The 27,388-nt window shown below is 37.9% G+C and overlaps 1 protein-coding gene across 2 annotated transcripts in view; it reads right to left on the bottom strand.

The window, feature by feature from the left end:
* The window catches only part of MYBPC3 (myosin binding protein C, cardiac), a 62,778-nt gene extending 43,070 nt beyond the window's left edge, over positions 1-19,708 (bottom strand). Inside the window, exons 1-11 of one of the 2 annotated variants that reach the window (XM_017742298.1) lie at positions 19,634-19,708; positions 19,445-19,504; positions 10,279-10,545; positions 8,249-8,344; positions 7,930-8,016; positions 7,635-7,783; positions 6,558-6,675; positions 5,186-5,234; positions 3,918-3,962; positions 1,583-1,639; positions 936-938 (exon numbers count right to left, since the gene is read on the bottom strand). In XM_017742298.1, coding sequence (XP_017597787.1) covers positions 936-938; positions 1,583-1,639; positions 3,918-3,962; positions 5,186-5,234; positions 6,558-6,675; positions 7,635-7,783; positions 7,930-8,016; positions 8,249-8,344; positions 10,279-10,545; positions 19,445-19,469 — 896 coding nt within the window. In that variant the 5' untranslated portion in view covers positions 19,470-19,504; positions 19,634-19,708. Of the gene's footprint in view, positions 1-935; positions 939-1,582; positions 1,640-3,917; positions 3,963-5,185; positions 5,235-6,557; positions 6,676-7,634; positions 7,784-7,929; positions 8,017-8,248; positions 8,345-10,278; positions 10,546-19,444; positions 19,594-19,633 lie in introns of those variants that run through there. The other variant, XM_008639667.2, reaches the window with a different exon arrangement.
* Between the last annotated feature and the right edge of the window lie 7,680 nt (positions 19,709-27,388).

The following is a 27,388-nucleotide window of genomic DNA, read 5'->3' as shown; positions in this document are numbered from 1 at the left end:
ACTAGAGTAAGTTTACAACAATCTGGGTTCGTGCTGAAACAAGAAACTTAGATATCAATGTCAGCTATAGAAAGTTTGATAGGTGTCTTTTCTGTCTCATCTGTCTGTCCCCCTTAAGTGTTCTGCTGCTGGTGTTACTGCAAAGCCAGGATTCACCTGTAGACAGATGCCCTGCACAGAGTGTAACACAGGGGTTTGTACACTATGTGACCTTGTTTGCCCCACTGAAATTTGGGTGAATTAACCTGAGGCTATTGTGGCTTTATTGCATTCTGTAACAAAGTTACTTCATATATCTACATGATCCTGTACTCTTTGTGAGGATAAAACACTTTTTATAAATAGTGATACCAATACCTGAGCAGAGACTGAACACAGATTCACAACAACACTCATCCAAGTAGTTGTGAACACTTAAACTAAGTAAGTTTAGATTTGAAAAACACGAATGTAAGTTACAAGTTTTTATAGTAGCTTCAGGTGCTGGAAAGACAGAGTGAGTGGCCAGGGAAAGTGAACAGAAAGAAACAAGTCTTCATCACCTATTTGATAGGCACCAGCAACAATATTTTACAAATGATTTTTCTGATTCTAAAGACTATGACAACAGGAATATAAAGCAGCAGGTTATTGAGAAAATCTGGAAATTCAAAGAAATCTTAGAACTGGTTATATGAAAGAAAGTGATGGTAAAAAACAAAGGACATTCAGAGAAATACATCAATTGTATCGAATTGTCTTAACTTTAACCTTCAAGCTGTTTAAAAGAACTTCTGTGTCAGAAATTAGCAGTCAACGATTTTCTCTCACACTATGCAATTTTTGTCATGTTCTACATGTAAAGAAGACAAAGAGGCATGCATTATTTCAATGCAAATGGTTCTTATATTCAGTCTGATCCATGCATTTATAATAAAATTAAATAGAAAGCTTACTCTCTGTTGGCAGCAGTGGAATCCAAAACATTCAGATTAAGAGTTTGGTAAAAAGAGAAAAGCATAAGTAAACAGGTTATGAAAACAGATACATCAAGGAAAGATGAGAATTAGAGAAGAAATTCCAGCAAAAAAACTGAAAGTAAAAGAAAGATATTGGAATTACAATTGGAAGAGTAAAAAAATATTTATGTCATATTTATGCAACACAGAATATTTATATAATAGATAATATATAGTTGAACAGTGTAATAGTAACATTTAGGTATCTAATAAAAAAGCTTGTCCTCCCAGCTCTCTGGTTCTTATTAAGGCAGCATTATAAATAGGTATTGTAATTTCTTTTTTTTTCCCCCTATGCAAAGGACTACTGGAAACATGTGATTACCTGACTTCAGGCCTTTTCTATCTTGGGAAATAATTTTTTTTCATTTTTTTTCCTCCTGTATAAACCTAGCAGAAGTGCAGCAAATGCTGTGTGTTTCAGGAAGTAGCCATAATTACCTGTCATCCTTTTTCCATTTAGAGCTGCTTTAGGAAAACAACAAGGATTCTGAATTTATGAAACTCTCACATATTCCAGTTGTAGTGTTTCAGAGTTGTTCAACAGAAGCCCCATTTCTCCAAGTCTGTGGATTTTTACTCACCTTTTTTTCAGTAGGGAGGTAAAATTAAACTCTGCCCCGTCATCATGTCCCTCAGTACTGTATAGTAACAGAAAGCCATAATTAGTTTCAGAAGGAAATGGGAATAGCTTGTGAGACTATAACATTACATAGATGACATATTTTTGTAGGGGAGTGGTAGATGGGTTTATAATGAATTAAAATGTGCATTGATGTGGAAGGTGACTTAAGTAGGCTCTGTGTTCATATTAATTTGCATATAGGTTTAAAAATATATATGTAATGAATTTGTACTTTTTCTGTACTGCTTGTGCATGGAGTTGTACAGGGTATTAATTTGGTCATCATATTTATTTGGAATGTATTCATTATCATAAAGGTGTTGCAGAAGCTTCCTTCTTTCCTCTATTTTTTGGAAATGTGGATATTGTTTACAGTTGGGGCAGTATTTAACCAAGACTTTTGTGGAATGCCTTACAATCTAAAATCACTTTTTTTACCCTTAGTATTGTCCCAGCTGTAATTGTTTCTTAAGGCTCTTTGTGACACCAGAATTCATTACACTGAAAAAAAAGTGTCACATCATTGGTGCTTGGGAGAGTTGAAGGAGGAATTCTGTGATGTGGCTTTCAGCCTGAGATGAGGTTCAATATGCACTTGTTCAACAAGAATCACCACAAGCAGTATTGTGATGAGTTGGTCTGTGAGAACAAGAAGCATCAGGCAGGAGGTTTTTCATGTGTAGTTCTAACTGTTACATATGGTGAACTCAGATGGAATGCACAAAGTTATTTTTGGTGTTCTGAATCCAATGTGTTTTAGCTGTGCTTCTGAACATTTGAAGTACTGACCTACTCTGAAAACAGCATAAAGTCACTACAATAACTTCTTTAGATTTAATTCCTAAAAACGGTGCTCTTTGCATGCAGACAGGGTTTTAAAAGCCCAAATATATTTTCTTCATCTCAGCCAGTCTATCATCATCAATGGTCAGCTGCTCCTTAACACCCCTGTTGTCTTAAGTATAAGAATCTGGTGATTCCACCTCACAGCATTCGTATTCTTCCAGAAGCAGCAGCTTACATTTAATTATTGCTTCGTAAGCAGAACTTTTTCTTTTCAGTGTTACTGGTGGTAGTTGTAGACCATAATGCTGCCTCCATCAATGCACAGTGCCAGTTGATTCAGAAAAAATAAGTCTGTCTACAGAATGTAAATCAGAGTGTCAGGAAAACTCAATATGGCAGGAACAAATATTTTTAGAAGTAAGAAAACAGCCTGAACAGATAAATGATGGGCATTTTAACAGTACTGTTAAATAAAAATGAAACAGAAACAAGTGCCAAGCCTCTTGTGCTGCTTGTCAATATAAGGTTAAATAACAATTTAGAGTCTGTGTAATTTGAAATATGTTGTGAGAAGAGGTATTTTCTTTAAGAAAATACTGGTTTTACTTCTCTGATTACTTTCAGAATAGTACAATACTGAAAAGGATAATTTCCTGGGTAGAAAGCTCAAACAGAGAAGTGTGGGTTTGGCCCTACTTTCACAAGATTTTACATGTTTTCAGGCATAAAATGTACATAAAAATAACTTGTATAGTCCCAAATTTGGAAAGGATTTCCTGTGATCAAATATTCAGTAAATCAGGTCTACATCCGGGAGAATAACTATTCACCTTATTGCTTCACAAGTGGCAGTTAAACCAAATTTTCAGGAAAGACCAGCAATCAAAGTTTAGCTTTTTGAAGAATAAGACCCTAATAATTGCTTTAACATGCATATAGTTAAGTCTAACCTCAGAACTCCTGTTTTTACTATAGTAGCAAACATTAGGACCAAAAGGCATAGAGTGAAAAATTTAATGATAATATGATACGGAGTGTGCCAGGAAACAACAAATTTTCATTTGTGTTGGTACATTTCTGTGAGTAGCAGCAATTTTAGTCAGAATGTGCTCAGTAGAGAGGAAAACATGTAAAACAGAAAGGGCAGACATGCACATGATTTAAAGCTACTTTTTTTCTTCTAACAATGGTGAGAAGATGTCACTTGCCAAACACATGCATTTTCTGTACATGAATCTGCCTCTCACTGAACTACAAAACTACTCTTTTCTTTATCTTTTTTTATCTACCCTTTTATATTCTTATGTTTTATATTTTTTATTTATCTTTATTTGTCTTACATTACTTCTTATTCGTATGTAATCATCTCATATAAATACTACACGTTATAAACAGTGATTTATTTGGAATTTAAGATGCAGCTTAATTCTGTTTTTTTCTTTTCCTGAGCAGAGAGAGACAGTTCATTGTAAGACTTAAATTTGTCTGCTGGCACAGGCAGTGACTACCTGAGAAAGGCTGAAGTCATCCGTCTCCCCCCTCCTGCTAGGCTCCTGAGTGAGGGTATCAAAGACAAAGCTTCAGATTTAAACAATTCAGTTCAAAATCTGGCTTCATTCTTGCAGGAGAAAGTGACAATCTGAACAGCCTGAAGCTGCTCACACTGCACTCCCTTTGAACTGATTCTAAATTTTTAAAATTGTCCTCACAAGCTCTGGAAGCCTCCTTTCACTGCAGTGAAATAACACAATGCAGTTATGCACTGAGTGTCCACTATTTTACAGGCATCACAGTGAGGCTGGTCAGCTACCTACAGATGGACTTAACTGTAGACAAATTCTGCAAGCCTTATTTAATTCTTTGTGATAAATGTTAAAAATATTCTTTTATAAAAATAGGACTTATAGAGAAATACTCGAAGAGTTGCCACGGATGATTTGTTCCCTATGGAGAAATAGGTGTCCAAATATTCTTAGTCTAGTAACTTTGCAAAAATACATAAAAACTAAAATAGAAACTTATTTACTATTACATAAAGGAAAAGGAAAGCACATATTAATAATGTCTAATTAAAATTAAAAAAAAAAACCAACTAGTTTTGTGAATCTTACTAATAGAAGGGAACATTATTCCATTGAGAGATACATCAGTTCAGCAAATATTAAAGATGGGGGCAGGATGGCCTCTTCAGCAGCAGTCTTTAATGTCTAAGACTATGTATACCTGAGTTTTCACACGGACACTCACGATGTCATTGTCTTCATTCAGTTAATATAGGTATAGAACATGAGAACAGATACAACCAAAATGCTTGCAGGAATGTTATCAGTGATATGCTGCTTATAGGGCTCACACCAAACTCCACTCCCCTTGTTCAGCAAATGTTTGTACTGAGGTACATGTAGTTCCTCAAGCCAGATAAAATCCAGACCAACATCACACAGTATCTTTTCAATCTCTACTGGTCTATATATGGAAGTGCTCTTTACAGGTCTGAAAAAAAGGTGCTGAAGTTCTTGTTACAATTATACACATTACTGATTGCCTAATTGAAGACAAGCATGGTTATTACGCTAGTACAAAGTCTAAACTCTCTTAGGTGATTTCCGGGAGTTGTAGAGAATTTTAATAGTAGAAATATTTTCTTAGTAGAAATCTGTATCTTTGTGTTTGTTTGTACAACAGCTTTGCTTTTAGCTCGTTTCATCTGGGAAAGTAATGAATTCCACATGGATGTATAACCTGATCTACATAGGTTTCTGCTGTGCATACTCACGTGCGGCGGAAGGCAGCTCGAATATCCAAGTCTCCACTTACAGGTGCTTCTGATGTGACAAAAAGTAATGAAGAAAAATGGCAGAACAAGTCAACATAATGCAAGAATGCAGTGCTATTTGTAAAGTTTTTCTTTGCAGGCATTTTTAAAAATAAATTCTTATATTGTAGGTTGTGATTAATTGCATATTGAAAGATTAAAGCTTCATGTTTAAACATGTAGCCTTCACGAATTAGCTTTCAACATCCAGTGTTTTGTGTATAACTTATTTCTGTCTCATATTTCATAATAACCCAAAGCCTGATCTTACCTCTTGCTTGTCAATTCTTCTGCTGCAAAATTTTAATTTCAATAGTGTCTTCACAGAGTATTTAAACCTAACGAGTATACGACTGGACATCAACTCAATGCTATGATTAAAAATAAATTATAATCTGTCCTCTGAAAGCAAAGGTAAATTCCTGGAACTATGTAGAGAGGTACAGAAGCTTAATCAAGGATGCTGTATAGAGAGAATTTTGTTATACTATTGGTATAAACTGGTGTGCTGCTGCTTCGGGGAGAAAAACTGTTCTCAGTTACTGCTTCTAACTCTTATGAGTCCTAGCTAGTGAAACTTCAAAAATTAACACTGCTGATCAAGTAACTTAATGAGCTTTTGTCTTTACATTAGGTTCACTGGTAGCTAGACACAAGTTAACGTTGCAGCCCCTCCTACAGAACTGCTGAAACAGGCAATGGTCCAAACATTCAGCTCTGTCAGGTGGTCCATCCTTATACTGTTTTACTTAAACTCTTCCACACTCTGGGCAAATTCATGTTAAAATGTACATCCTTTTCAATTTTTATAAACTTTTCAGTATTGCACTTGTGAGGGTGGCACCATGCATTAGGTAAAATGAGTCATCTGATCTGAGAAGGTGCTTCTGTATGACTTGAATTTATTGGGAAGGAAGGAAAAAGGAATTGGCAATTCTTCTGTCTTTCTTATAAAACATCAATTTTTAGTCCTAAACTTTCACCAAAATAAGAATGAACTTATCTTCTATTCTAGTGGAATTAAACATCATGAAATAATGAATCTGAAACCAGAATAAAGCCAGAGAAAAGGTGGGCAGTTTTGCATCTTTCTGTGTGCTTTCTTTAGAGCATCGCAGTTCTGACTGGAGTAACGACCAAGTGGTACTTCTGATGATCTGTATCCCATTCTCTGTGGGCCTCTCTAGGTGTACCTTTAGATCTTCAGGTCTATACTTCAGGTCTGTGTTTGTCTAGTAACCATTATGTACCAGAAAGAATTGTTGGTAGGCAGGAAAGGAAATATAGGGGGCTGGAAGATAAAAAAAAAAAGTATGTCAGGAATTCATCTTACCATTGACTGTCAGGTTGAAATTAGAGCTATCGAATTTGTCCTTGGTAGACACCTCACATCTGTACCCTCCTGCAAAAGTCATGTTTGCTTCTATGATTTCCATTTCAAAGGTGTACACCTAGAACAGACAGGAATGATACAATAATTAAGTTAGAAAGTGAAATGGTGAAACACAGAGAGAGAGAACACATGGAGAGAAATAGACAGGGGATGAACTATGTCTTTGTGTCCTTTTAGAACTAAGAACCTCCTGAGTGTCCAACTCATTAGTGTAACAAAGAATTACCTATAATCCCCAATTCAGTAGCAACAGCTGAAGAGAACTGTCAGTACAGGTATTCCTGACAATACAGTGTTATATTAGCTAACTATGCTGGTACATACACTAATGTACATACACTAATTGCATGTGCATTGGAAACAGGAATAAAGCTTTCATTAAGCAGTTTTAGCCTCTCCCCAGAACGTATGCAGTACATGCCAGAATTCAGCGAAAGGAGTGGCAAATGTGAGCAAGTCTGTCCAGTTCCATCCAGGAGAGGGTAGTAGTGCTTCATATACCACAGAGGATGCAAAGTCATGGTACAGACTCTTGCCTTCCTGCTTGTGTATCTTTGGACAAAGTTGTGGTAAAAAGTGGGTCTTGCTCAGCTACTTAAAGCAGTCTAGACAACCCAAGAGAGCAATAAATTCCAACATTAATAGCAGAATGATTGGCCTATTAAGAGCAAGATAGACCACGCTTAAACAGCTGTCTGATTTATTGTTTTCTCTTAAATATACCAAGTATCTGTTTCTTGAGAGGAAGATGAAGGGAATCCTGCAGTAGACAGTGCAAAACTACTCCCCCAGTCCTCCAGATGTTTTCTCATTTCACCATAGATAAAGTATGCAAGAGTCCATATGCAGAGCTTGTCTCTTGTCCGTGTGGTCGAAATACAGACTGCTATGCATAAGTGTAGCCTTGTGTGTTGCTTTGGGTACCTTAACATCAAAACATTCCTATTTTAGTTTATATTTTCCCCAGATTAAAGATTAGTACCTAGAAGACTGAGAACCCTATTCTGCCAATTCTACCTTGGAATTTCGATCATAATTCTCATGTAGTTGGAGATGTTTCCCCACTTTGCTTCCCAGGTCCATCCACTTTCCTTTGAACCATTTCACTGATGGCTTCTTCAGCAGGCTCTCACCTGCCACTTTGGCAGTGAATGTGATGTTTCCACCTTGTAAAAGAAATAAGTTAAAATAAGATTATGAATAATGTGTAAGTTATCTGTTATATTGCTGGTGTCACCCTGTGCTTGGAGAGCTAATAGCCAAGCAACAGGTACAGTTTACAGACTTCACTTGGCTGACGTTTTGTACTCACCAACAGTAACTTCTCCATCCTGGGGTCGTGCCACAAAGAGCCCAATGGGGTCCTGATGTTCTTCTGGTTGTGTCTCAGCAGATGAAGCTGAAATAAACATCATAATTACTATTTAGAACTTTTTGCATCAAACTATATAGTGAATTAGTTAATTAATTAAAAAATACCTCAGTAGATTTCTTCTGCTTCTGAGATTCCTTATTCTTTATGGTCTGCTTTCATCTACTGTCTCTATCTCACTGACTCTAAGGAGCCCCTGTGTATGTTCTTCCCTTCTGGTAATAAACCAGACTTGATGACAATGTTAATTTTCTATTACCTTCTCTGTTTTGGCTGCTTTCTGCTGCTGGCGCAGGTGACTCTGAGGCAGCTGGGGCTGGAACAGCTCCTGCAGGAGTGACTGTCTCACTCTTTTCTGGAAAGGAATGTAAGCCAAGATTAGAGACAGTCATATTTCCTCTGTCTTTCTGAAGATATTTTGCAAAAGAACAGCCTTTAATATACGTCAGGAAAAGCAGATAAATAGGCTGTTGTTTCCTAGAGCTTAGAGGATGATCTGGAAGCAGAAGGGGCCTACTGAAGTTGGATGATGAGGCTTTTTCTTTCGCTGAGCTCAGAAAGAACTGATGCCTGATTTTTAAATTCTACAGTCAATGTGTAGAAACTTGTCAGCTGATGAATAATGCTATTATTTGTTGCAAACATCAGTGGTCTAAATGGAAAAGGTAATGAAGAATGATGTAATTTTTATCTTTGTAAACAGTTTGCTTATTCATGAGATTTTGTTTCGTTGGAATGTAATGTTAAAAAGGCTATTGCTGTGTGCAGCTTGGAAAAAGCTCTAGACACTGCTAGTAAACAATATGGATAAAGTATTTTAAAAATCCATCTGTAATTTCTTCCCTGGCTTATGAAAGTTTGTATCCTCTCAGTTAAACCATGACCTCAGAGACAAATTCAGGCAAATGCATTTGGCACAATGGAGAAGACAGAGTTGTCTGAAAATGGAGTAGGAGTGAGCAACTGGAGCAGATGGAGGGAGGTAGAATTTCTTGAAATAGATCAGTTGCAACAAGATGTTTTTTCCCCCGTAGATAGTGGAGCCACTTCCAAATAATAATGGGCAAACCAGTTACTCTATATAGCATTACATACTCTACTCCACTATGCTCCATAGCTTTATTTGCAAGTTTTCTGCCTGTAGCAGGCTCTACATGGAGCTAACCTGGAAGACAATGAGGAAGATATAACGAGTACAATAGGGACCAGTTTGCTTTCAGGATGAGATAGTCAGGAGGACCATATTCCTATATGCTCTGACAACTATCAAATTGTCCTAATCCATACTAGGATTTCCCCTTACTCGTAACCTGTCATGCTCTGTCTTTGCATATGGAACAGGCCATCTTAAATCCTGTTAAACATTCACCAGTATCTTTTCAGCTGACAAGAAGGTCTCACAAGGTCTCATCATTTTGCTAGAACAAACAGTGATAGCACAGAAAAGGAAGTGATATAAACAACCTGAGTTTGAGGCTTGTCACCAAATTAAAAAGCAAAAAGTAAAATACCAGAAGTGGTAAATTGATACAATTTTGGAAGGGAAAAAGGGATCTGAAAGGTCAAAATGTTTCAAAAAATGAGTGGTTTCATCTACCCTAAGCATCTTCAGATATTTTTTCATGAGAAAATTCCAGGGAATTTGACTCTTTATATTTATTCCCAGGAAATACCTGGGAAAGTTTTTAAACTTCCCATGTAACTGATCTTTTAATGCATATGAGAGTAGTAATAATGGGTGATACACAAATAATACAAAGGTTACTCTTCATATTCAAGCCTCTCTTGAAATATGCATTTTTGGTAGCAGGAGATTTTGAGACAATTTTGGGGAATGTATGACCTTCTAGAAACATTACAGTATAACTTGTAAATACTTTGTCAATTGTTACAATTTTGTATTTCAATGAAATAATTATAAGAAAATACCAGTCCTAAGATCAGGCTTCTTAGTTTAGGTCAGGGTGAGGGTTAGATTAGATGTGCTTTGATTTTCAGTAGTTAAGTGTAAAAGCTTGACAGAATTCCAAAGATGTACATTGACATTTCCCATATGATCTCCTCTCTGTGGACTTCTGACACCTGGAAAGGGGTGTCTTAGCCACAGAAAATGTGTTCCTCAGCTTAATATGAATTAGTAGCTTCAAATAATTGGGCAAAACAGATGAATTGCTGGTAGAGAAATTTTACTTTGTTAAAATAGGTTAATTTCCATGGGCCTTATTCATGAAGGTTGCATGTTGGACTGGAACTACTGATGAAATCAGAATTGCTTAGGAAATGCTGTACCTGGTTCCTTGACCTTGAGCTCAAATTTGACCTTGGAACTTCCAGCTATTACAGCATATGTCACATCATCTTCTTTTCCTACATTATTGATTGTCAGTGAATGCTTGTTTCCTTCTGTCTTGATGACATATTTTTCACTTTCAGTAATTTCTGTGCCAGCTCGCTGCCATTTCACCTTGATGCCAGATTTTTCTGTCTCTGCTTCAAACACAGCTGTGTTTCCAGCTGTCACCTCTGTTGTCTTCGGCTTCTTGGTAAATGCAGAAACTAAAAAAAGAGAGAGGGCTCACTAAAATCTGTTTTGCAATTGTGGAATATCTGGTGTAGTCAGCTGTTGTGGCTGCAGCAGCTGTCTCCTTTCTCTCCCATCTGCCCATGCAAGATATAAATTACAACACTTTCCACAGAGAAGTTGTGGAAGTGTCTTTGAGTTTATCAAGTTCTGTGTCTCATCGAGATGTCATATCTCCTCCACATTGCCATGAAATAAAATGGAATGGATAGCAAAATCACCCCACTTTCTGTCTTCCTCTTTCTTTTTCCCCCATACTGAGCTCTGATTTTTAGAAGTGAATGTTTTAGTCTATGAAAAGATGGCATGATATATATTCTTACATATCTAGTTGTCTACATTAATTTGCCATGCACTTTTATTTAGAATTAATAATTTTGTCCTAACAGCTGCTTAATATGGTTGTTACAGAGGATCAGGATCTGTTCCTCAACAATACTACAGTATTTTGTTTGTGCAGTAACCTGTGCCCTAATACACCCCAATGAATTAATAGTTCATCTTTAGTCCTTTTGTTTTGACAGATCAAGGCTTTAGTGGGAAGGGATTCACATTCCTATGATGACCCTTGTAATTTAATTCCAGCTAAAATGGTATCAATTGTTGTTTGTGTTCAGAAATTCACTTCAGCATTAGAAGTTGAAGAACTTGCCTACATAACACTCTACAACAATTAGTTGTCTAATTGCTTACAAGGTGGATTAAAACATTTCCTCAATGTGTCAAGAAACCCTTAGGAAGTTTATAATGAGAATTGATGAAATTATTAACATATAGGCTGAACAAGCATAAACCAGATGATGTTTTAGTTCGTACATAATCAAAGCAGCACAGCAGATAGGAAATGGTAAACAAGCACTATATCATGATTTTGATCCACGAGTATCCTAATCTCTCTCAAGATTAGATTTTAGTAAAGTAACTTATTTTACTAATTTCTTTAACCTGATTTATTTATTTATTTATATTTCTTCATCTTTATTTTGAATCAAGTTTTTCATTCCATGCTCATGTTTTTGTCTTAATAAAACCTGTTATCGTTTGCTTATTGCCATGAGCTATGTTCATGTGTAAAAATACCAGCAATTAACATTCTGATTCATACACTGCATGGTTTTTTGTGCATCATTCTGCCATCTTTCTATTGACTCACCCCTGTATAACTACATTTTTATAAAATACTAGTAATTTCATCACATCTAATTTTATCTGTCACCTCTGTGGCAAATTGTCTATGGCTCTCCTACTCTGGCAGCCACAAGAACTCTTCCAAACAACACGACAATGGTTATAATTAGCTTTGAACTTTTAATTCTGCTTTATAAAAATGAAGGGAACATGGCATGAAAATGCTTTAAAAGAAAAAGGTTATATTCATGTTCTAACAGGTACTTTAGTTAATGTAAGTGGTATATTATTATTAATACCATCTATTCATTTTACAAAATCTCTAATCCTGTAGCATGTCTTCAGACTGCATAAATTAGTTGACCTTAGTGGAGTTACATTTGCAAAGACTTCATCTGATGGCCTTTGGTCTTTAGTCATAATACAATTCATGCTTCTTGCATTGTTTTGCAAAGGATTCAAAACTTCTTAAGCATCAGTTAAAATATGAACTGCAAATACTTTTAGAATTTACTAAATATTGAATTTTGCTTTTCTTCATTATATAAAAACCTAAATTACATTTTTTCAGTTTCTTTTTTTCCCCCCACATTTTATATTTCTGATGAAAACACAATCTTAGTTTTCAGTGAGCCTACAAAAGTCTTGACTGATGTCCTGTTTTATTCTTCTGCATGCTTCCCTTCCCTGTTTAAAGTGTGGGAAATTTCCTCTGGGAGTGGAATGTTCCTGCATGCTTATAATTGAGGTTTTTTCTAATCTGGTGCAATAGTTCTTTAACAGTGTAGTGCTTTGTAGAATATAGGACTATATACCATAGTGTTCCACAGCGTGCTGCCTGTTATCAGTTGCACACCTTTTGATACCGTATTGCCCTTCAGTAAATAACACAGGAGGGTATACATTGATGCAGTGTATCGTGAATAATTGCAGGAGAGTTACTGTGCACAGCAGGTTGGACATGCAGGATTCAAGAGACATGTAAAGGTGGCCAGGCTACTGCACAGTGGGCAGACAGGTGAGTTCTGGAACCCACTCCACTACTGACTAGCTGGCTCCTTCCCCTGTGATTCTACAGACAAAGCAGTAAAGAGGCATGTTTTTAGTCTCTGAGTGCTATTATCGTCACTCTTCTATTTAAGCACAAAAGAATCTATAAATATATTAATTACTTAACAGCAAAGTGATTTGTAAAGGTTCCAGCCTACAGTGGCAGGGTTTCATGACATGCATACTTGGAAGTAACACTGTGATCTGCTGCACACCCTGTAAAGTGATTAGGTTTCTTACATTTGCTTTGTAGATGACTCAACAAGAACAAAATTGTTGGTGAGAACACAGTGAGAAATCTCCACCACTACATAACATTCCTGGCTTTAGGAAATCTAAACACATACAGTAGAAGTTAATAAGTAAGACTCCTTGTATTCCCTCCTCTCCCCCCTTTCCTGCCAAAAGACTCACTTTAGTTCCAATTTAAAATGACTGTGAATATTTCTGGTTAAGTACATAACTGGAAAAGCCCAAAATCTCACATGAGAACAAAGGTCTGCAAGAGCAGTTGTTGTGTATCCACTTTTTCACAGGTAAAGGAGACTGGGGTTTTAACTGAATCTTTTCCTGTACTTGAGATTCAGTCAGTGGGGGGCAGTGTCCAAAGTGGCTTCTCTCTATCCAGCTGTATTCCCTTTCACCTTTCACTGCTCTGTTTGCAAAGGAAAACGAAAGATGCAGGGCTGGAGATTTTACAGGAAATTACTTTGCTGCAGAAGAGAGATTGCTGAATAAGCATGTGAAGAGAATACCATAGTTTTTCCTTTTGGGGAAAAAATGGGCTGCTTAACAGAATAAAGAGTTCAGTTATTCCCCACCCCTTCATTGTGCCTGCCGCTACTTTAAGTAACATGCAAATCCAAGTTAACCAGAAGTTTTTGGGGTTTTTTTTTGCAGTTATACCAACCCAATTCACCTTTTTCCTCATTAGGAATACTCCTAAACACCACCATTCAAAACTTCTGGTTTTTCCTGAGAGCCACATTTTTGCCTGCTTTTATCAGAAACACATTCCCATGTGGCAATCTCTCTCACCTCAACGTTTGGCTTCTACCCAGATATACCTCTCTGAGTTCTATATATCCATCCCATACTCTAAACACTCTTGAATATGACTGTCACCATGAGGCTGTGGAAAACCCAATGGCTGTGACACCTCTTGTGTGATGTTGTGGAATGTCTCACAGCTCTCGTGCCTGTCAGGCACTGACAGATCTCAGATACTGTCCTGTGTTTATCCAGACTCCAGGTGACCGTGCAGTTAGGAGCCATAGGGCTGGGGCACCTGATGACCAAGTAGCCCATGTCCTCTCCCACCCACCATGTTAACTCTCTGACTCCTGATACATTCTAACCCAGCCTGCACAAGGGGAGAGAAAAATGACATTAGTACTAGCATACTATGGCAATTCTGGAGGGAGAGCAGAGACCCACGTGAGTTGCCAGTGCTAATGAAGAGAAAAAGTGTTGAAGGTGCTCTGTGTGTTTGTTTTGTGGGGATGGAATCGGTGTTGCTGTGGGGATTTAATGGAGGGAGAGAAGAGGGACATGAAGCTAATAAAAGAAAATGAGCCTAGGGCCACTTTGTACTAACCCATTTTTCAACACTTCACTTCTCATATCCCAGGCCTTTCTAATCACTTCTAACTTCCACGATGCAAACACACTCACATAATTTCTGAGTAACGTAAACCAGCAAATTTTACCCCAGGCAGAAGAGGAAACAGATGTATGTGGTCTGCAGTTATCTTGCAGAAACTTTTTGGTGGTTAATGCTGCAGCTACCAGAACTTGCATCCTCTAAAACTCTTGGAACACCTGAAGATGTACACATCAGCCATAACACTATGTATGTTACATGAGTTACAGCTTAAATGGTCAGTAATAAAAACTTCTGTTGGGAGGTCTGTGATGAGATTGCATTTTGACAATCTTTCATTCAGGAGGATTAAGAAAAATAAGATACACTTGCTTTGGGCCAAATTAAACTAGAATGAAATAAGTTCAGTTCCAAAACAAATTTTCTATACTAGTCACCTAAATAAAATAACAAACCTAGTATTCTGCCTTCATTCTGCTGCCATTTATTAAATCTTCATACCAGCACCTTCATGCTTTCTCCTTTACTGTCCGACCTGATTTGAGGCAATGTCCTTTTAACAACTATCATCAAACAAGCTTACTATTATATTTCAAATATTTTTAATACTCTCCTATGCAAAACCCAAGAAATGGCTAAGCTGCCAGGGTTGCTGTCTATTGTACTACTAATTGTTTGCTTTACTCTCTTGTTGAACTATCTATCTATTTACTGGGCTTTTATTTTGTGATTGTTTTGAGGCAGAGACTGTTTTTCTGTTGTCTTTGTACAGCATTAAATTGTTAGTAGGTAACTACTAAGTACTGTTGTATATCTTATAAGAATAAAAATTAGGATTAGAAGCTAGAAGAGCAATTCTTATTTCATTATTGTCAGAAAAAGTGGAGGTAAGATGTATATTAAAATAATGTTCAAATTACCAAAATAATTTCATTTGCTGGCAACATTCCCTAAATAATCTGGCTTGTTAAGAATCACAAGCACTGGCTGAAAACCTATTCCTAAAATACTGGAATTTCAAAGTACATGTGAAGTGTGTGAAATGAAAGTAAGGAAGAAATGGGGATTCTACAAGAGTGATTTTAACTAGATAGGGTGGTAGAGGAGAATGTGTGTTAGATGATGTTTTCAAATGATATTTCTGCCTTTCTGAAATAAAATCTGTTAAAGGTGTAGATTCTTGAGGAGAATCTAATGTATCTGTTTGAATGCAGATGCTAGAAACTACAGCAGAAATTTGTAATGAGTGAAATTACACAAAATAGTTGTAGGTTTCTCCCACAAAGCTGAGTTATCTTACTGCACATTCTGTGTATTTGGTGTTAAAATATGTATTGGTCAATATATATTTAATTCATATTACAAAAGTAATATTAGCTTTTGGAATTCTTTGATTTGTTAAGACTTAATGTTGAAAATTGATCTTTGCTTACACTTGGCATCTAGTTTTGCTTCTATACCATTTGCTCTTCCATTGAGTTAAAAGCCAAACTGAGGATAAGTAGGCTTCAGTAATGGAGCTTGTAAATTCCTTTCTGAGGAACTATATAAAGATGCTGCACATTCCCTGGTCAGGACCTAAGTGGCTTCTTGCAATTACAAGCTTAATCACTCCATGATCCAAAAGCTATTGAACGACTCAATCTTATCATTCCTTGCCTACTTCAGCAGCTGAGATCGCAAATTCCTGCAACATGAGCAACAGGCGAGGAATAGTTTCACTAATCAGTCACCTCTCTCTCTATGCATCCATCATACTTTCTGTAAAATGGGGATAGTAATGTTCAGCTTGGTTTGAATCTTAATTTACAAAAGAGGAAACTACACCTGTGTGAATTTAGGGTGTTTTCTGCATTCCTGTGGGGAATAGAACTTTGTTGCAGTAGTTTGTTGTGCTAGGTGCTTACAAATGTGAAAGAATGGTCTCATAGTTGAACTAAAATTCTGCAGTTTACTCTTCATTATGCAACATTTATTATTATTATTATTGTTATTATTATTATTATTATTATGGGAGCCTCTGTGTACTTACAAGTTATTTGTAAATTCTTGATGAAATTTCCTAATCTGGACTGCAAAATCTAGACTCCTTTATCTATAAAATATGCGAGTAAAAGTTGACTGATTTTCATAGAAGATGTGTAATATAGACTTCTCCTTTTCCAGCTATAATAACGCACACATTTCCCATTAAGTCCCATTTATCTACTAAATTTGGTGTTTAAAAAGTCAATTATTTCCTCTCAATGTCATAAAATACTGTTAGGGAAATGGTTGGGGTTTTTTTAATGTTTCTGAATTTTCAGAACATTAAAAAACGATCAAAATTTTCCAAACAGTGAGCTGTTGTATGAAGATTAACTATGAAATGTTTAAATCAAAGGGAGAAGAACATAAAGTTTCTGCAACAGAATCCTGCAAAACGTGATGCTTTTCAAACTAAACTCTTACAGGTCTTATAAATTATGTTGCTCTTGTGGATGGTATAGATTTTCTGGAATGCTAGGACAGTTCTTTTGACATTCTTGAAATAGGTAGGGGGAGTGCCTTATCCTGAAGTATTTTAGTTGGGCAGTTTAAAGTAAAAGGAAAATCTACTTCACCATACCATTTTAAGTTTAATGGTTTATTCAGTGTTTTTTTTGTTTTTGTGGGTTTTTGTGGGATTTTTGTTGGGGTTTTTTGGTGGGTATTTTTTTGATTGGTTGTTTTTTTGGGTGGGGTTTTTTGTTTGTTTTAACATGTTAGAAGGCCTGTTAAAACAGCAGATATAGGCAGAATATCTCTGATCACTCTCTGACATGAAGAATTTTCTTTTCCCTATATGCCAGGTGCACAAATTTCAGCAATACAGACTAGGGACTTCTTTGGGCTCTTCAGTACTCTAACTATATGGTATGGGACAGGCAGGAATTGTGATTTATCCAAGTATGAACTGCCCAATGGTTGTTTGGCCCTCCTGAGATAGTGCTCAACATTATCCCATCTTGAAATGACTTGAACTATATAAACAACATGAAATGGAAAACCAAAGGGATTAGTGTGTCCTGGGAGACTGAGAAGATCTTCTCTAAAAGTTATGGGGCATGTGACTGGTTCTGTCTCTGTCAGAGTGGGTAACAAGAGCTTTTCCTCCCCCTGCTGTGATAATCCCAGTGTTTGGTCTGGTTTGTTCATAAGAACTGTGTAGGACTAGTGATGTTAGACACCTGTTAGATTTCTCTGGAGAAATAAGTTGGAATAGAATTTCTCTTCACCATTAGCCAGCAAAAGTGGGCATCTTCACAAACAGAGACATTACCTCTCATCCATGGAGAATGAAAATGTTAATTTAAAGGCAGTTAAACAATTAGAAATCAGAAGTCACAATGCCGAGGGGATCACACTGTAAAATTTTGCCTACTCTGTTGTGTTTCTTTTCATCTGCATTCACAGCCACTAGACATTTCAATACAACTTAAAAATCATGTGACTTTAAAACCAGATTATGAGTATGAATTTATTTTTGGGTTGATTACTGAACCTTTGCAGCTTATATTTTCAAGGTTTTGTCTACAAGTACAAGATCTAATATATATTTCTTTTTTTATATACAAATCTACTTTCAGCAGAAATTGCAGCCTTATGAATATGAAATGATGTTGTATTTGTAATAAAATGGAAGGATTGGTGACACCACTGTTGCTTTGGGGTTATCATATAGAGGGAACATAAAGAATATTGTTGGAGTTAACCATGCTTTAGTGCTTTGCAGTTTGTAATGGGAGAGCCTCTGAGTGTGTAATGGGTCTGCCTCTGGCAGTGGCTGATTCCAAATATTTTGGTAAAATGAAGGTTCTTCTTAACAAGTTCATCTTTTGTTATGGTGACCAAAGGAGATTGTCTCTTTGGCCAAACTAAGAGGAGACTGATGCCCGCTCAGGCCTTTGTAAAGCACAAAGGCCATTATTAAGCCTCCACAGCTGTTACTGGCTAACTCTGGAAACGACACATTATTAAAAACATGTGCACCTTGTACTGTACATTCAGGTAGTGGTAATTCTGGGTATGCATTGGTATCACTGAAGTAAGAGTTCTAAAGTGAACAATCCCAGATTTAGTACAAGTTTCTCCAGGCCTGAGTATTGAATATGTTCACACTTGACAAACAATCACAAGTTCAGCTTTTGTCAATTTTTTTTCCCAAACTTACTTGTGGACACAAAGTGCTCCTAAGTCATCTTCCTCTGTAGGTGTCCTGAAGCTAAACCGTCTCTACCTTTTCTTCCCAGGCTCTCTTCCTCCTCAAAACACCAGATCCATCGCACCTTGCACCCCATCCTAGGCCTCCTCTATGTGGGCAGCCTCTGAATGATTCCTTATTTGAAGATTTTAAATGAAAACATTCATAAATCTGAAATACTTTCCTGGCATTTTTCTCTGTGCCTCTGTGACCTTGGCTTTCTGGAAAGGGCTAGTTATCTTCTGGTTCAAAGGGAAAGGATGAAGGAGGGTGAGGGAAAAGAAACTGCATATATTCTTCACAGTCCAATGTTGTCTTTTTTTCCTAGAGTTCTATTGACAGTGATTGAAAGAACTAGAAAGAATAAACTCCAAACCAGGTACTGTTTGCTTTCATTTTCACAGAGATTTCATTAACAATAAATACCATCAAATTTTGCCAATAATACAAATTGTCAGGGGAAAAAAAAAACCCAAACCCAAAATAAAGGCAGGAGAGGTTTATACTATTTAACTCTCCGAGAGAGAGACTACAAGCCGTTTTTTTTTTTTCCCCCCCAGAGTCCTAAATGTGACTAGGAAAGGAAATGAGAAATTAAAAGAATCTGAGAATTCAGTGTGTTTCACCTCTACTTTTTCCTCATTCAAAGTCTCTTGAGAAAATTCTGTGGCTGAGGTTTATCAAACCATTTAGTGATTTCTCTGCAAGGTCACTCAATATCTCTTACATTTACAACTTAATAAAACAAGATTTCTTTTTCCTGTCTATTTATTTTTTCCTTTGAGGCACCTCATTTCTCTAGAATACATAATCTACTTACATTTTTCTTGCCAAGCTGTTCTTAGTTTTGTCTGTCAGTTATGATCCTTACCTGTTTTCTTTACTGGCTCTGGCATCTTCACTTTGTTTCTGGTGAAGCTCCCAGTTGTATCTAGAAAGCAGGGTATGAGTTAAACAGAAATGTGACTGCAGGGCTTTTGAGACCCCCTAAAGAACGACTCGATGGAAGCCCCCATCCTGCTCCTCCCCCTTGATCCCCCACTGTTGTCAACTACGGCACCTTATCAACAGCAGGACACACTTGACAGGCTACATCAGCTGGGATAAATATAGCCAAGTTCCAGGAGCCAGAGAGCTCAAGCCACCCAAGACTGGCTACCACTGATCTGTTGGTATAAACCAGAGAACAATATGATGTGGCACATGCGTACAGTGCATTTTCCAGCTTCAGGCATGTATTGCGCTAAGGATTCCAACATTGCCATGTTTACAGCACATTCAGCAAACTAGATCTGATAGTTACATTTCCTGTATGCTGGTTCCTACTTATTCTAAGTGTGTATTTGCTTACATTCTTACTGCTTATTTCAGTTTTTGTTATTGTCATAATTGGGTCAGAGCTGAACAGCCCCTTAGAAACTGTTTTTCTTGTTTCTTTTTTTAGCTCTTCTACTGAAGACTGTATTTGTAGAACTAACTGTGAACCTTAAGGAAAGAACTTCCTTTTGCAGAGAAACCTACACATTACTGACATTTGCAGTCACAAGTAGAAAGCACGACACTAAAATAGTTTTAGTCCTCCCTCCCCATCCACCCACTTGATCCACAGCATACATTTCTTGGTAACAAGCAAGGTTTTTTTCCCTTCTTCTGTTAAATACAATTTTAAAAATAGTTCCAAGGTTCTGTTTTATACCTCTAGAAGTTTCAATTTTGCTTAATCATATAGAAAAGATCTGGGGGAAAATCTCACTAGAAAATTATTCTTGTATGGCCATTTCATGCTTCAATCATTGCTTCTTATTTATTCATATATTTAGCATATGCCAAAATAGTAACTGTGGACAATCATGCTTTTATTAACTTGATGGTTTATCAATTTTGAGTTTTAAGCTTTACGAGAAAAACTCAGGAGGCCAAACATTTAGCGTATTTTAGCCACTACTTGTATTGACAAAATAATTTTTTAAAAAAAGGCGTGGTTTAAATTTTTTTCCCCAGCTTTACTATCCTGTAAAAAACTCATTTTAAAGGATTTCATCTTTTGGCACAGAGCTCAGAATAGATCAGTGTGCATGCAGCTCATCAGTCACTGTACTTTGGGTCTGTCTTTCACATCTGACTCTCTTGGTAGGCTGATAGGACAAATGTGAGCGTGTAAGAACCACTGCTGATACCTCTCCTGATTTTGGGCCAAATACTTCCTCCCCTTCCCTTGAAGCAATTTTTAATGGATGAGTGAGGAAGATGGACAGGATGTCACCTGTGATTATTTTCCATTGCCTCTGTTTCTAGGGGAGCACAAGTTACCATGATATGCATTTGACTATGATCTTGTGCCTGAGGTATTTCACTGGGAGTCAGGAAATCTTGACTATTTTCTTTGACTTGAAATCTCTCAAAGGACTTGGGTCTCATAGTATGAAAAAGATTTTCATTTGAACGGTGAAGATCGTTACTGCTTTTTAAAATATTTCTCCATATTAGAGAAATGCCATTAACTCCCTCTTCTCTTCTGACCTGATCCCCAACACACCATTGGAACTGCACCCAGATGTGTTCTGTGGAGAGAGTTGTCTCCATGCAGCCTTACAAAATAGAGGCCAGAGGAGGCAGAGCTACCATAAGAAATAGATATCTGTTCAGACTATCCAAAAGCAAACTGTGATCAGGACCATGCTTCTTCTCAACTTAGTTGTCTCTCTAGTATGTCTCCTATTTACAAAGAAATAATGTTTGCAAAGATAATTAGTGACTAAAAGTCACTTGTGCAATATTTAAAACCTATTACAGAATCACAGGATGGGTCAGGTTGGAAGGGACCACAGTGGGTCGTCTAGTCCAAGCCTCCTGCTCAAGCACATGGCACAGGATTGCATCCAGATAGTTCTTGAATATCTCCTGTGAGGGAGACTCCATAACCTCTCTGGGCAACCTGTTCCGGTGCACGGTTGCATACAAGTAAAGAACTTCTTCCTCATGTTCAGGTGGAACATCCTGTGCACCAGTTTCTGTCTGTTGCCTCTTGTTCTAGGAAGAGCCAGGGTCCATCCTCTTCACACCCTCCCTTCAGATATTTAGACACATTAATGAGGTCCCCTCTCAGTTACCTCCTGTCAAGGCTGAACGGGCCCAGCTCCCACAGCCTTTCCTCATAAAAGAGATTATCCAGACCTTTGACCAGCTTAGTAGCTCTCTGCTGGACCTGCTCCAGGAGTTCCATGCCTCTCTTGTCCTGATGATCCCAAAACTAGACACAGTGCTCCTGATATGACCTCACCAGGGCTTAGCAGATGGACAGAGTCACCTCCCTCAACTGCTGGCAATGCTCTTCCTAGTGCACCCCAGGATACCACTTGCCTTCTTGGCCACAAGGGCATTGCTGGCTCAGGGACAGCTTGTTGTCCACCAGGACCCCCATGTGCTTCTCCACAGAGCTGCTTTCCAGCAGATCAGCCCCCAGGTGTGTGCTGGTGCATGGGGTTTTTCTTTCCCAGGTTCAGGATCTTCACATGCCTTTGTTGAGTTTCAGTCAGTTCTTCTCTGCCCATCTCTTGTTCCTGTCAAGGTCCTCCTGACCGGCAGCCCAGCACTCAGGAATATCAGCTGTCCCAGCTTTGAGTCATCAGTGAGCTTGCTGAGGAGGCATCTGCCCCTTCATCCACATCATTATGAACAAGTTAAACAACACTGGCCCAGTATAGAACCCTGGGGGACACCACTAGTTACAGGCCTCCAACTAGACTGTACCACTGACCATTACTCTCTGGGGTCTGGCACTCAGCCAGTTCTCAGTCCATCCCACTGTCCACTCATCCAGCCCACACTTGAGTTTGCCTATGAGGTTTTCATGAGAGACAGTGTCAAAAGTCTTGCTGAAGTTGAGGTATCCAGTGCTTTCCCTTCATCCATCCAGGCAGTCGTTTTATCACAGAAGACACTTGGATTGGTCAGACAAGATGTACCTCTACTGAACCAATGCTGACTACTCCGGATCACGTTCTTGTTTTCCATGCGGGTAAAGGTGGCCTCCTGAATGAGGTGCTCCATCACCTTTCCAGGGATTGAGGTGAGGCTGATTTGCTGATAGTTCCCTGCATCCTCTTTTTTTTCTGTTTTTGAAGACTGAAGTAATGTTTGCTTTCTTCCTGTCCTCAGACATCTCTCCTGAACTTCATGACCTCTCAAAGACAATTGTGAGAGGCCTAGCTGTGATATCTGCCAGCTCTCTCAGTACTAGTGGATGCCTCCTGGACTGTTGTGCTTTGCTGTGTTGCTTCTCCAGCAGATGTCAGGGTAGTTAAGGTCTCCCCCAAGAACCAGGGCCTGTGACCATGAAGTTGATTCTAGCTGCTTGTAAAACCTCATCCACTTCCTCCTCTTGATCAGGTGGCCTGTAGCAAACACCCACAACCCTGTCACACTTACTGGTCTGCCCTTTTATCCTGGCCCTCAAGCTCTGGACTTGCTCATCATCCTCACCAAGACACAGCTCCAAGACACATTCCAAGTGCTGCCTCACATAGAGGGCAACTCCGGCACTGCACTTTGCTGGTCTGTCTTTCCTAGGCAGTGTGTAGTCCTTCATGACAACATTCCAGTGATGTGAGCTATCCCACTCTGTGTCCATAATTGCAATGGGATCCATGCCTTGTGGCTGCATGCAGATTTCTAGTTCCTCCTGTTTGTTCCCCAAATAGCATGCATTCGTGTACAGGCATTTATTAGAAGTATTTAATGGCGACAAATATCCCAGAGGGGGTGCACAGGGATAGCCATAGTCCTGATGAGTGGTTGTGTTTTGATTGCTTGTTCTTGATCAAAGTATTCCCTCTCAAGCCTTCTTTTGTCTCTAAGCCATTTCTCCAATGTTCTGAATTTTTTTTACAGTTAGAACCACAGGCCTTTATCTGTTAGCTAAAATGGTGTAAGTGGAAATAAATGAATTTGGATTTAAAGGAAATGCATACTTATATACAAACTCTTTAAAATGCAGACTTGTAGTATTTATCATACACACCAAGTCTGTATTTGTTCACTGAGAGTGAATAGCAGGAGGTGCTTCAAAGCAGGAACTGGGAACCTTGGAATAATTAAACATTGGCTAATGCATGCCTAACACAGAATTTATTCTGAATGCCAATAGATATGAAGTACATCTTAGATATTTTTCCAAATTTCTTGGAATGCTCAATATTATTAATTCATCTAAATACTAATTTCTCTCTCAAATGACATTAACTCCTTGGAATCAATAGCAATAATTCCAGTAATGGTGATTCCACTATCAAAATGCACATATTAAAAATAGGAATTCTGTTATTGATTCTGAATTTTTCAGCTTTTCTTTTAATGTCCTCTTGTTCTGGGAGAACAGAAATTGCCATTCAGTGTCTGAATGTTGGTTGTTTTCTATGTGTTTGTCTCAGGATCTCCAACGTTTTAGAACAAAAAATATAGTTGTGTATTTTTCAGTTGTACAATGAAACACTTTTAACCCTGACATTACATACTGAAGCTTTTTTGTTTATTTGTCATTTTCTTATTGTCAGGTTTTTGTCTTTAAAATTGTCAGGCATGTGCCTGATAATGACATGTCCGAAGGACCTCACTACCATCACTTTGACAGCGATAGAAAGGTCCTGCTTCCTCCAGGGCAAATGGGGAGTTCATCCTGCCATCACATGGCTTGCAGAATAATTGTGGTTTTATGTTTCTCTGGAAGTCTGTGGGATAATCTAAGTTACGTTGCCATTCGAAGGAGATACAGTCAGTCATTAAACTGAATTTTAAGGGTGTGTTTTTTAAGGACAGTATTACAATAACTGTCTGTGAGCCATTATTTCCTGGGGAACTTGGAAGAAGTTTATCCTAATCAAAAGACCTAATATGCTAGGAGATTAGGCTGCTAAATATAGATAAGATGATGAAGCATTTGCACTGTGTACTAGAAAGGAAAGCTAGGCAATACACTCTGCATTTCTTTATTAGCATAAGGAGTATGCAGGGCAGGAGTCCATCCCAACAAAGCTTGCTCTGTTTTGCAATCTCTTTTGCTTATTTATCACAGATACTGAGAAACTCTTTTAGACTTGAAAAGTCTCATAAGTGCTTGGGAACCTCTTCCCAATGCATTGAATATTTCCCATACTTTATATATGTTTTTTTCTATGTTTAGAGAAATATTCCTAGTGAGACTGTAGATTTCCCTTTTAATGAATGGATTTTCCACCTATTACAACACCTGACATTTTCTTTAAGTCTCTTTTTTCAGGATTTCATTTTATATAATTCATATCTTTCTCGCTGTAGATTTGATTCTTTCTGAAAATATTTAGTGGTATAGTTTTCATTCACCGAGCAACTGGAGTACATGTATAACTTTTAAAGTGGACTTAATTCTCACTATTTGTGTGCTCAAAATCAGGCACATTTAATTCAAGTACTGTGGTGAGTACTTAGCTGATTCTTCTTCATATATATTTTCCAAGATTCAGAATGAAGCTCAGTCTGGGTAAGGTAGGAGTTACTTCTTCCCCACAATGAAACAGAGCTATGAGGATTTAATCTGACACAGGAAAATGACCCTAATCCAATAATAACTTTGCAGATTTTGTGAGTTTTAATGTTATTTAAAGTAACATTTAAAATACATTGCCATGTTCAAGACTGGGCAAAATGAATGTTTTGTCTGCTGTTACACCTTAGGTTACCAGGTGGCAGCATTGTTGTAATAGTAAAGTTTTTTCTAGCATTTTCTACATTACCATTACATTACATTACATTACATCACATCATATCCATTTATTTGAGTATTTTAATAACAAAACTGATATGTAAATGAAATATATAATTTCAATGGCTACACTAACCCAAAATAGCTGTGTAGTGGATTGTGATAACTACTTTCTAGTGCACTGCAACACTAGATAACTGTTTAGCAAGTGTGTGAAGTTTCATCCTGTATTCAAATGAAACTGATGTACAAGAAGAGTGAAGCAACATGTAATAAGTGTCTCAGGGCCTGTGCTTAAAAAGTGAGTGAGAGGGAAAATTCTTCCTTGTCAGAAGAATTACTCTGAAATTACTGCTCTGTGCTTCAGACAGTGGCTTTCACCACGTAATTCAAAATCAAGTTCAAAAATGACAGAAATTGGTGGCTGGCAGTGATAGGCCATGGGATTTTGGGTAGTTGCACAATGGCTTATGAACAGAAATGCAAGGATTTATTATTTATAGCCAAAGTTAGCAGCGCCTCCTTCTAAAAAGTCTATCCAGCTTCTTATTAAAAGGCTATGTATTTAGGTGGTTGTGATTCTGCCCAAATGTAGCTATCCAGGCAGAAAGACTATACATTACTTTTTTATTTTGGGCTTCTTTTCCTGGTAGTTTCTGTCACGCCATTTAATTTCTTGTCTCGATCTCTGTTTATTCATCTCTCTGCCTCTTTGTTTTGTTTCATGAAAATAGCACCTCCTTGGCAGTTGGGCAGTTTCTGAGCACAAGGCAGTAAAATTGCCTCTCAGTGGCCACAGATTTACTGGTGTGAATGGTGGGATAGCTGAGGTGGCTCAGTGCAGAGCACAGGCCCAGCAGGACTCATTCACTGAAGTGCTCATTGAATCATAGAATATCCTGAGCTGGAAGGGATCCACAAAGATCATCAAGTCCAGCTTCTGACTTTGCAGGACAGCCCCAAGACTCAGAACATGTGCCTGAGAGTATTATCCAAATGCTTCTTGAACTCTGTCAGGTTAATGCTATGACTGCTTCCATGGGGATTCTGTGCCCACCCACCCTCTGGGTGAAGAATCTGTTCCTAATATCCAACCTAAACCTCACTGTTTCCTTTGAGTTTTTGAAACACTGAGTGCTGGTGTGTACAGTGCAAAGGCACTCGACCTTACTGACAGAACTCAAGTTTACAAGGACTTAGGAGATTTGGGTCATGCTAGTCCTGCTTATTCAAGCTTTCCTCTGTACAACCATTTTGTATCCCTACCCTTTGCGCTCCATATTTCAGTTCTTTCTGTATATTTGATAGCACCTTGCTTTCATTTCAGCGATGTTCTTTTAACTGGCTTCATGATAAACAACCTGAGTTGCTGCATATTCTAGGCTACAGGAAAAAATGCAGTCTGCATGTGCTCAATGAGAACTTTCTACCTTTTGTCCTCTGAAGAAGTTTTATTTGTGCCAATGAGGTCCAGTGCAGGGATCAGCAGTTTTCTATACATTTATCTCTGGGCTAATGTCTTGGACTTAATCCACACACTTGAGCTAAAAGCAAACAGCCTTTGTGTCCTGTGCTGCAAACAGTATCTCCCTCAGGCACATCAAAATAAAGGGGAGAACTGACAGGGCTGGGGGCAAATAACTGGAACTTCAGAGAGGGAATGGATCACACCAAGTTGAGTGGGAGAAGGAAATGAAAATATGTGATTGAAGGGTGTGGATGGGGGAGTAAAAATTGATTTTTCTAGGTATTGTGGGATGGATTTGAAATAGATCCTCAAAGGACAAGAATATTAGATAGGGAGCTGGGATAGAAATGGGGCAGAGGGAAGAGAACTGGTGATAAGACTGAAACTGTAATAGGATGTGGGATGGGAAAACTATAAATGGCTGAACAAATACATTGGAACTGAGAACCATTCACATAGAGAAGCTGACTGGAGGCGCATGTGAGAAAAGTTGGCCTGAGAGGAAGCAAGAAACTAGCTGGGCAAAAGTTGAAAATGGACATTGAGAATAAACCAGTTGGAATCTACTAAGTATGGAGGCATCTGGTGGCTGAGTCCAGACATGGAGAAAA

Source organism: Corvus brachyrhynchos, unplaced genomic scaffold (assembly GCF_000691975.1).
Source record: "Corvus brachyrhynchos isolate BGI_N302 unplaced genomic scaffold, ASM69197v1 scaffold115, whole genome shotgun sequence".
Taxonomy (NCBI): domain Eukaryota; kingdom Metazoa; phylum Chordata; class Aves; order Passeriformes; family Corvidae; genus Corvus; species Corvus brachyrhynchos.
This window is presented reverse-complemented; position numbering and strand designations above follow the sequence as displayed.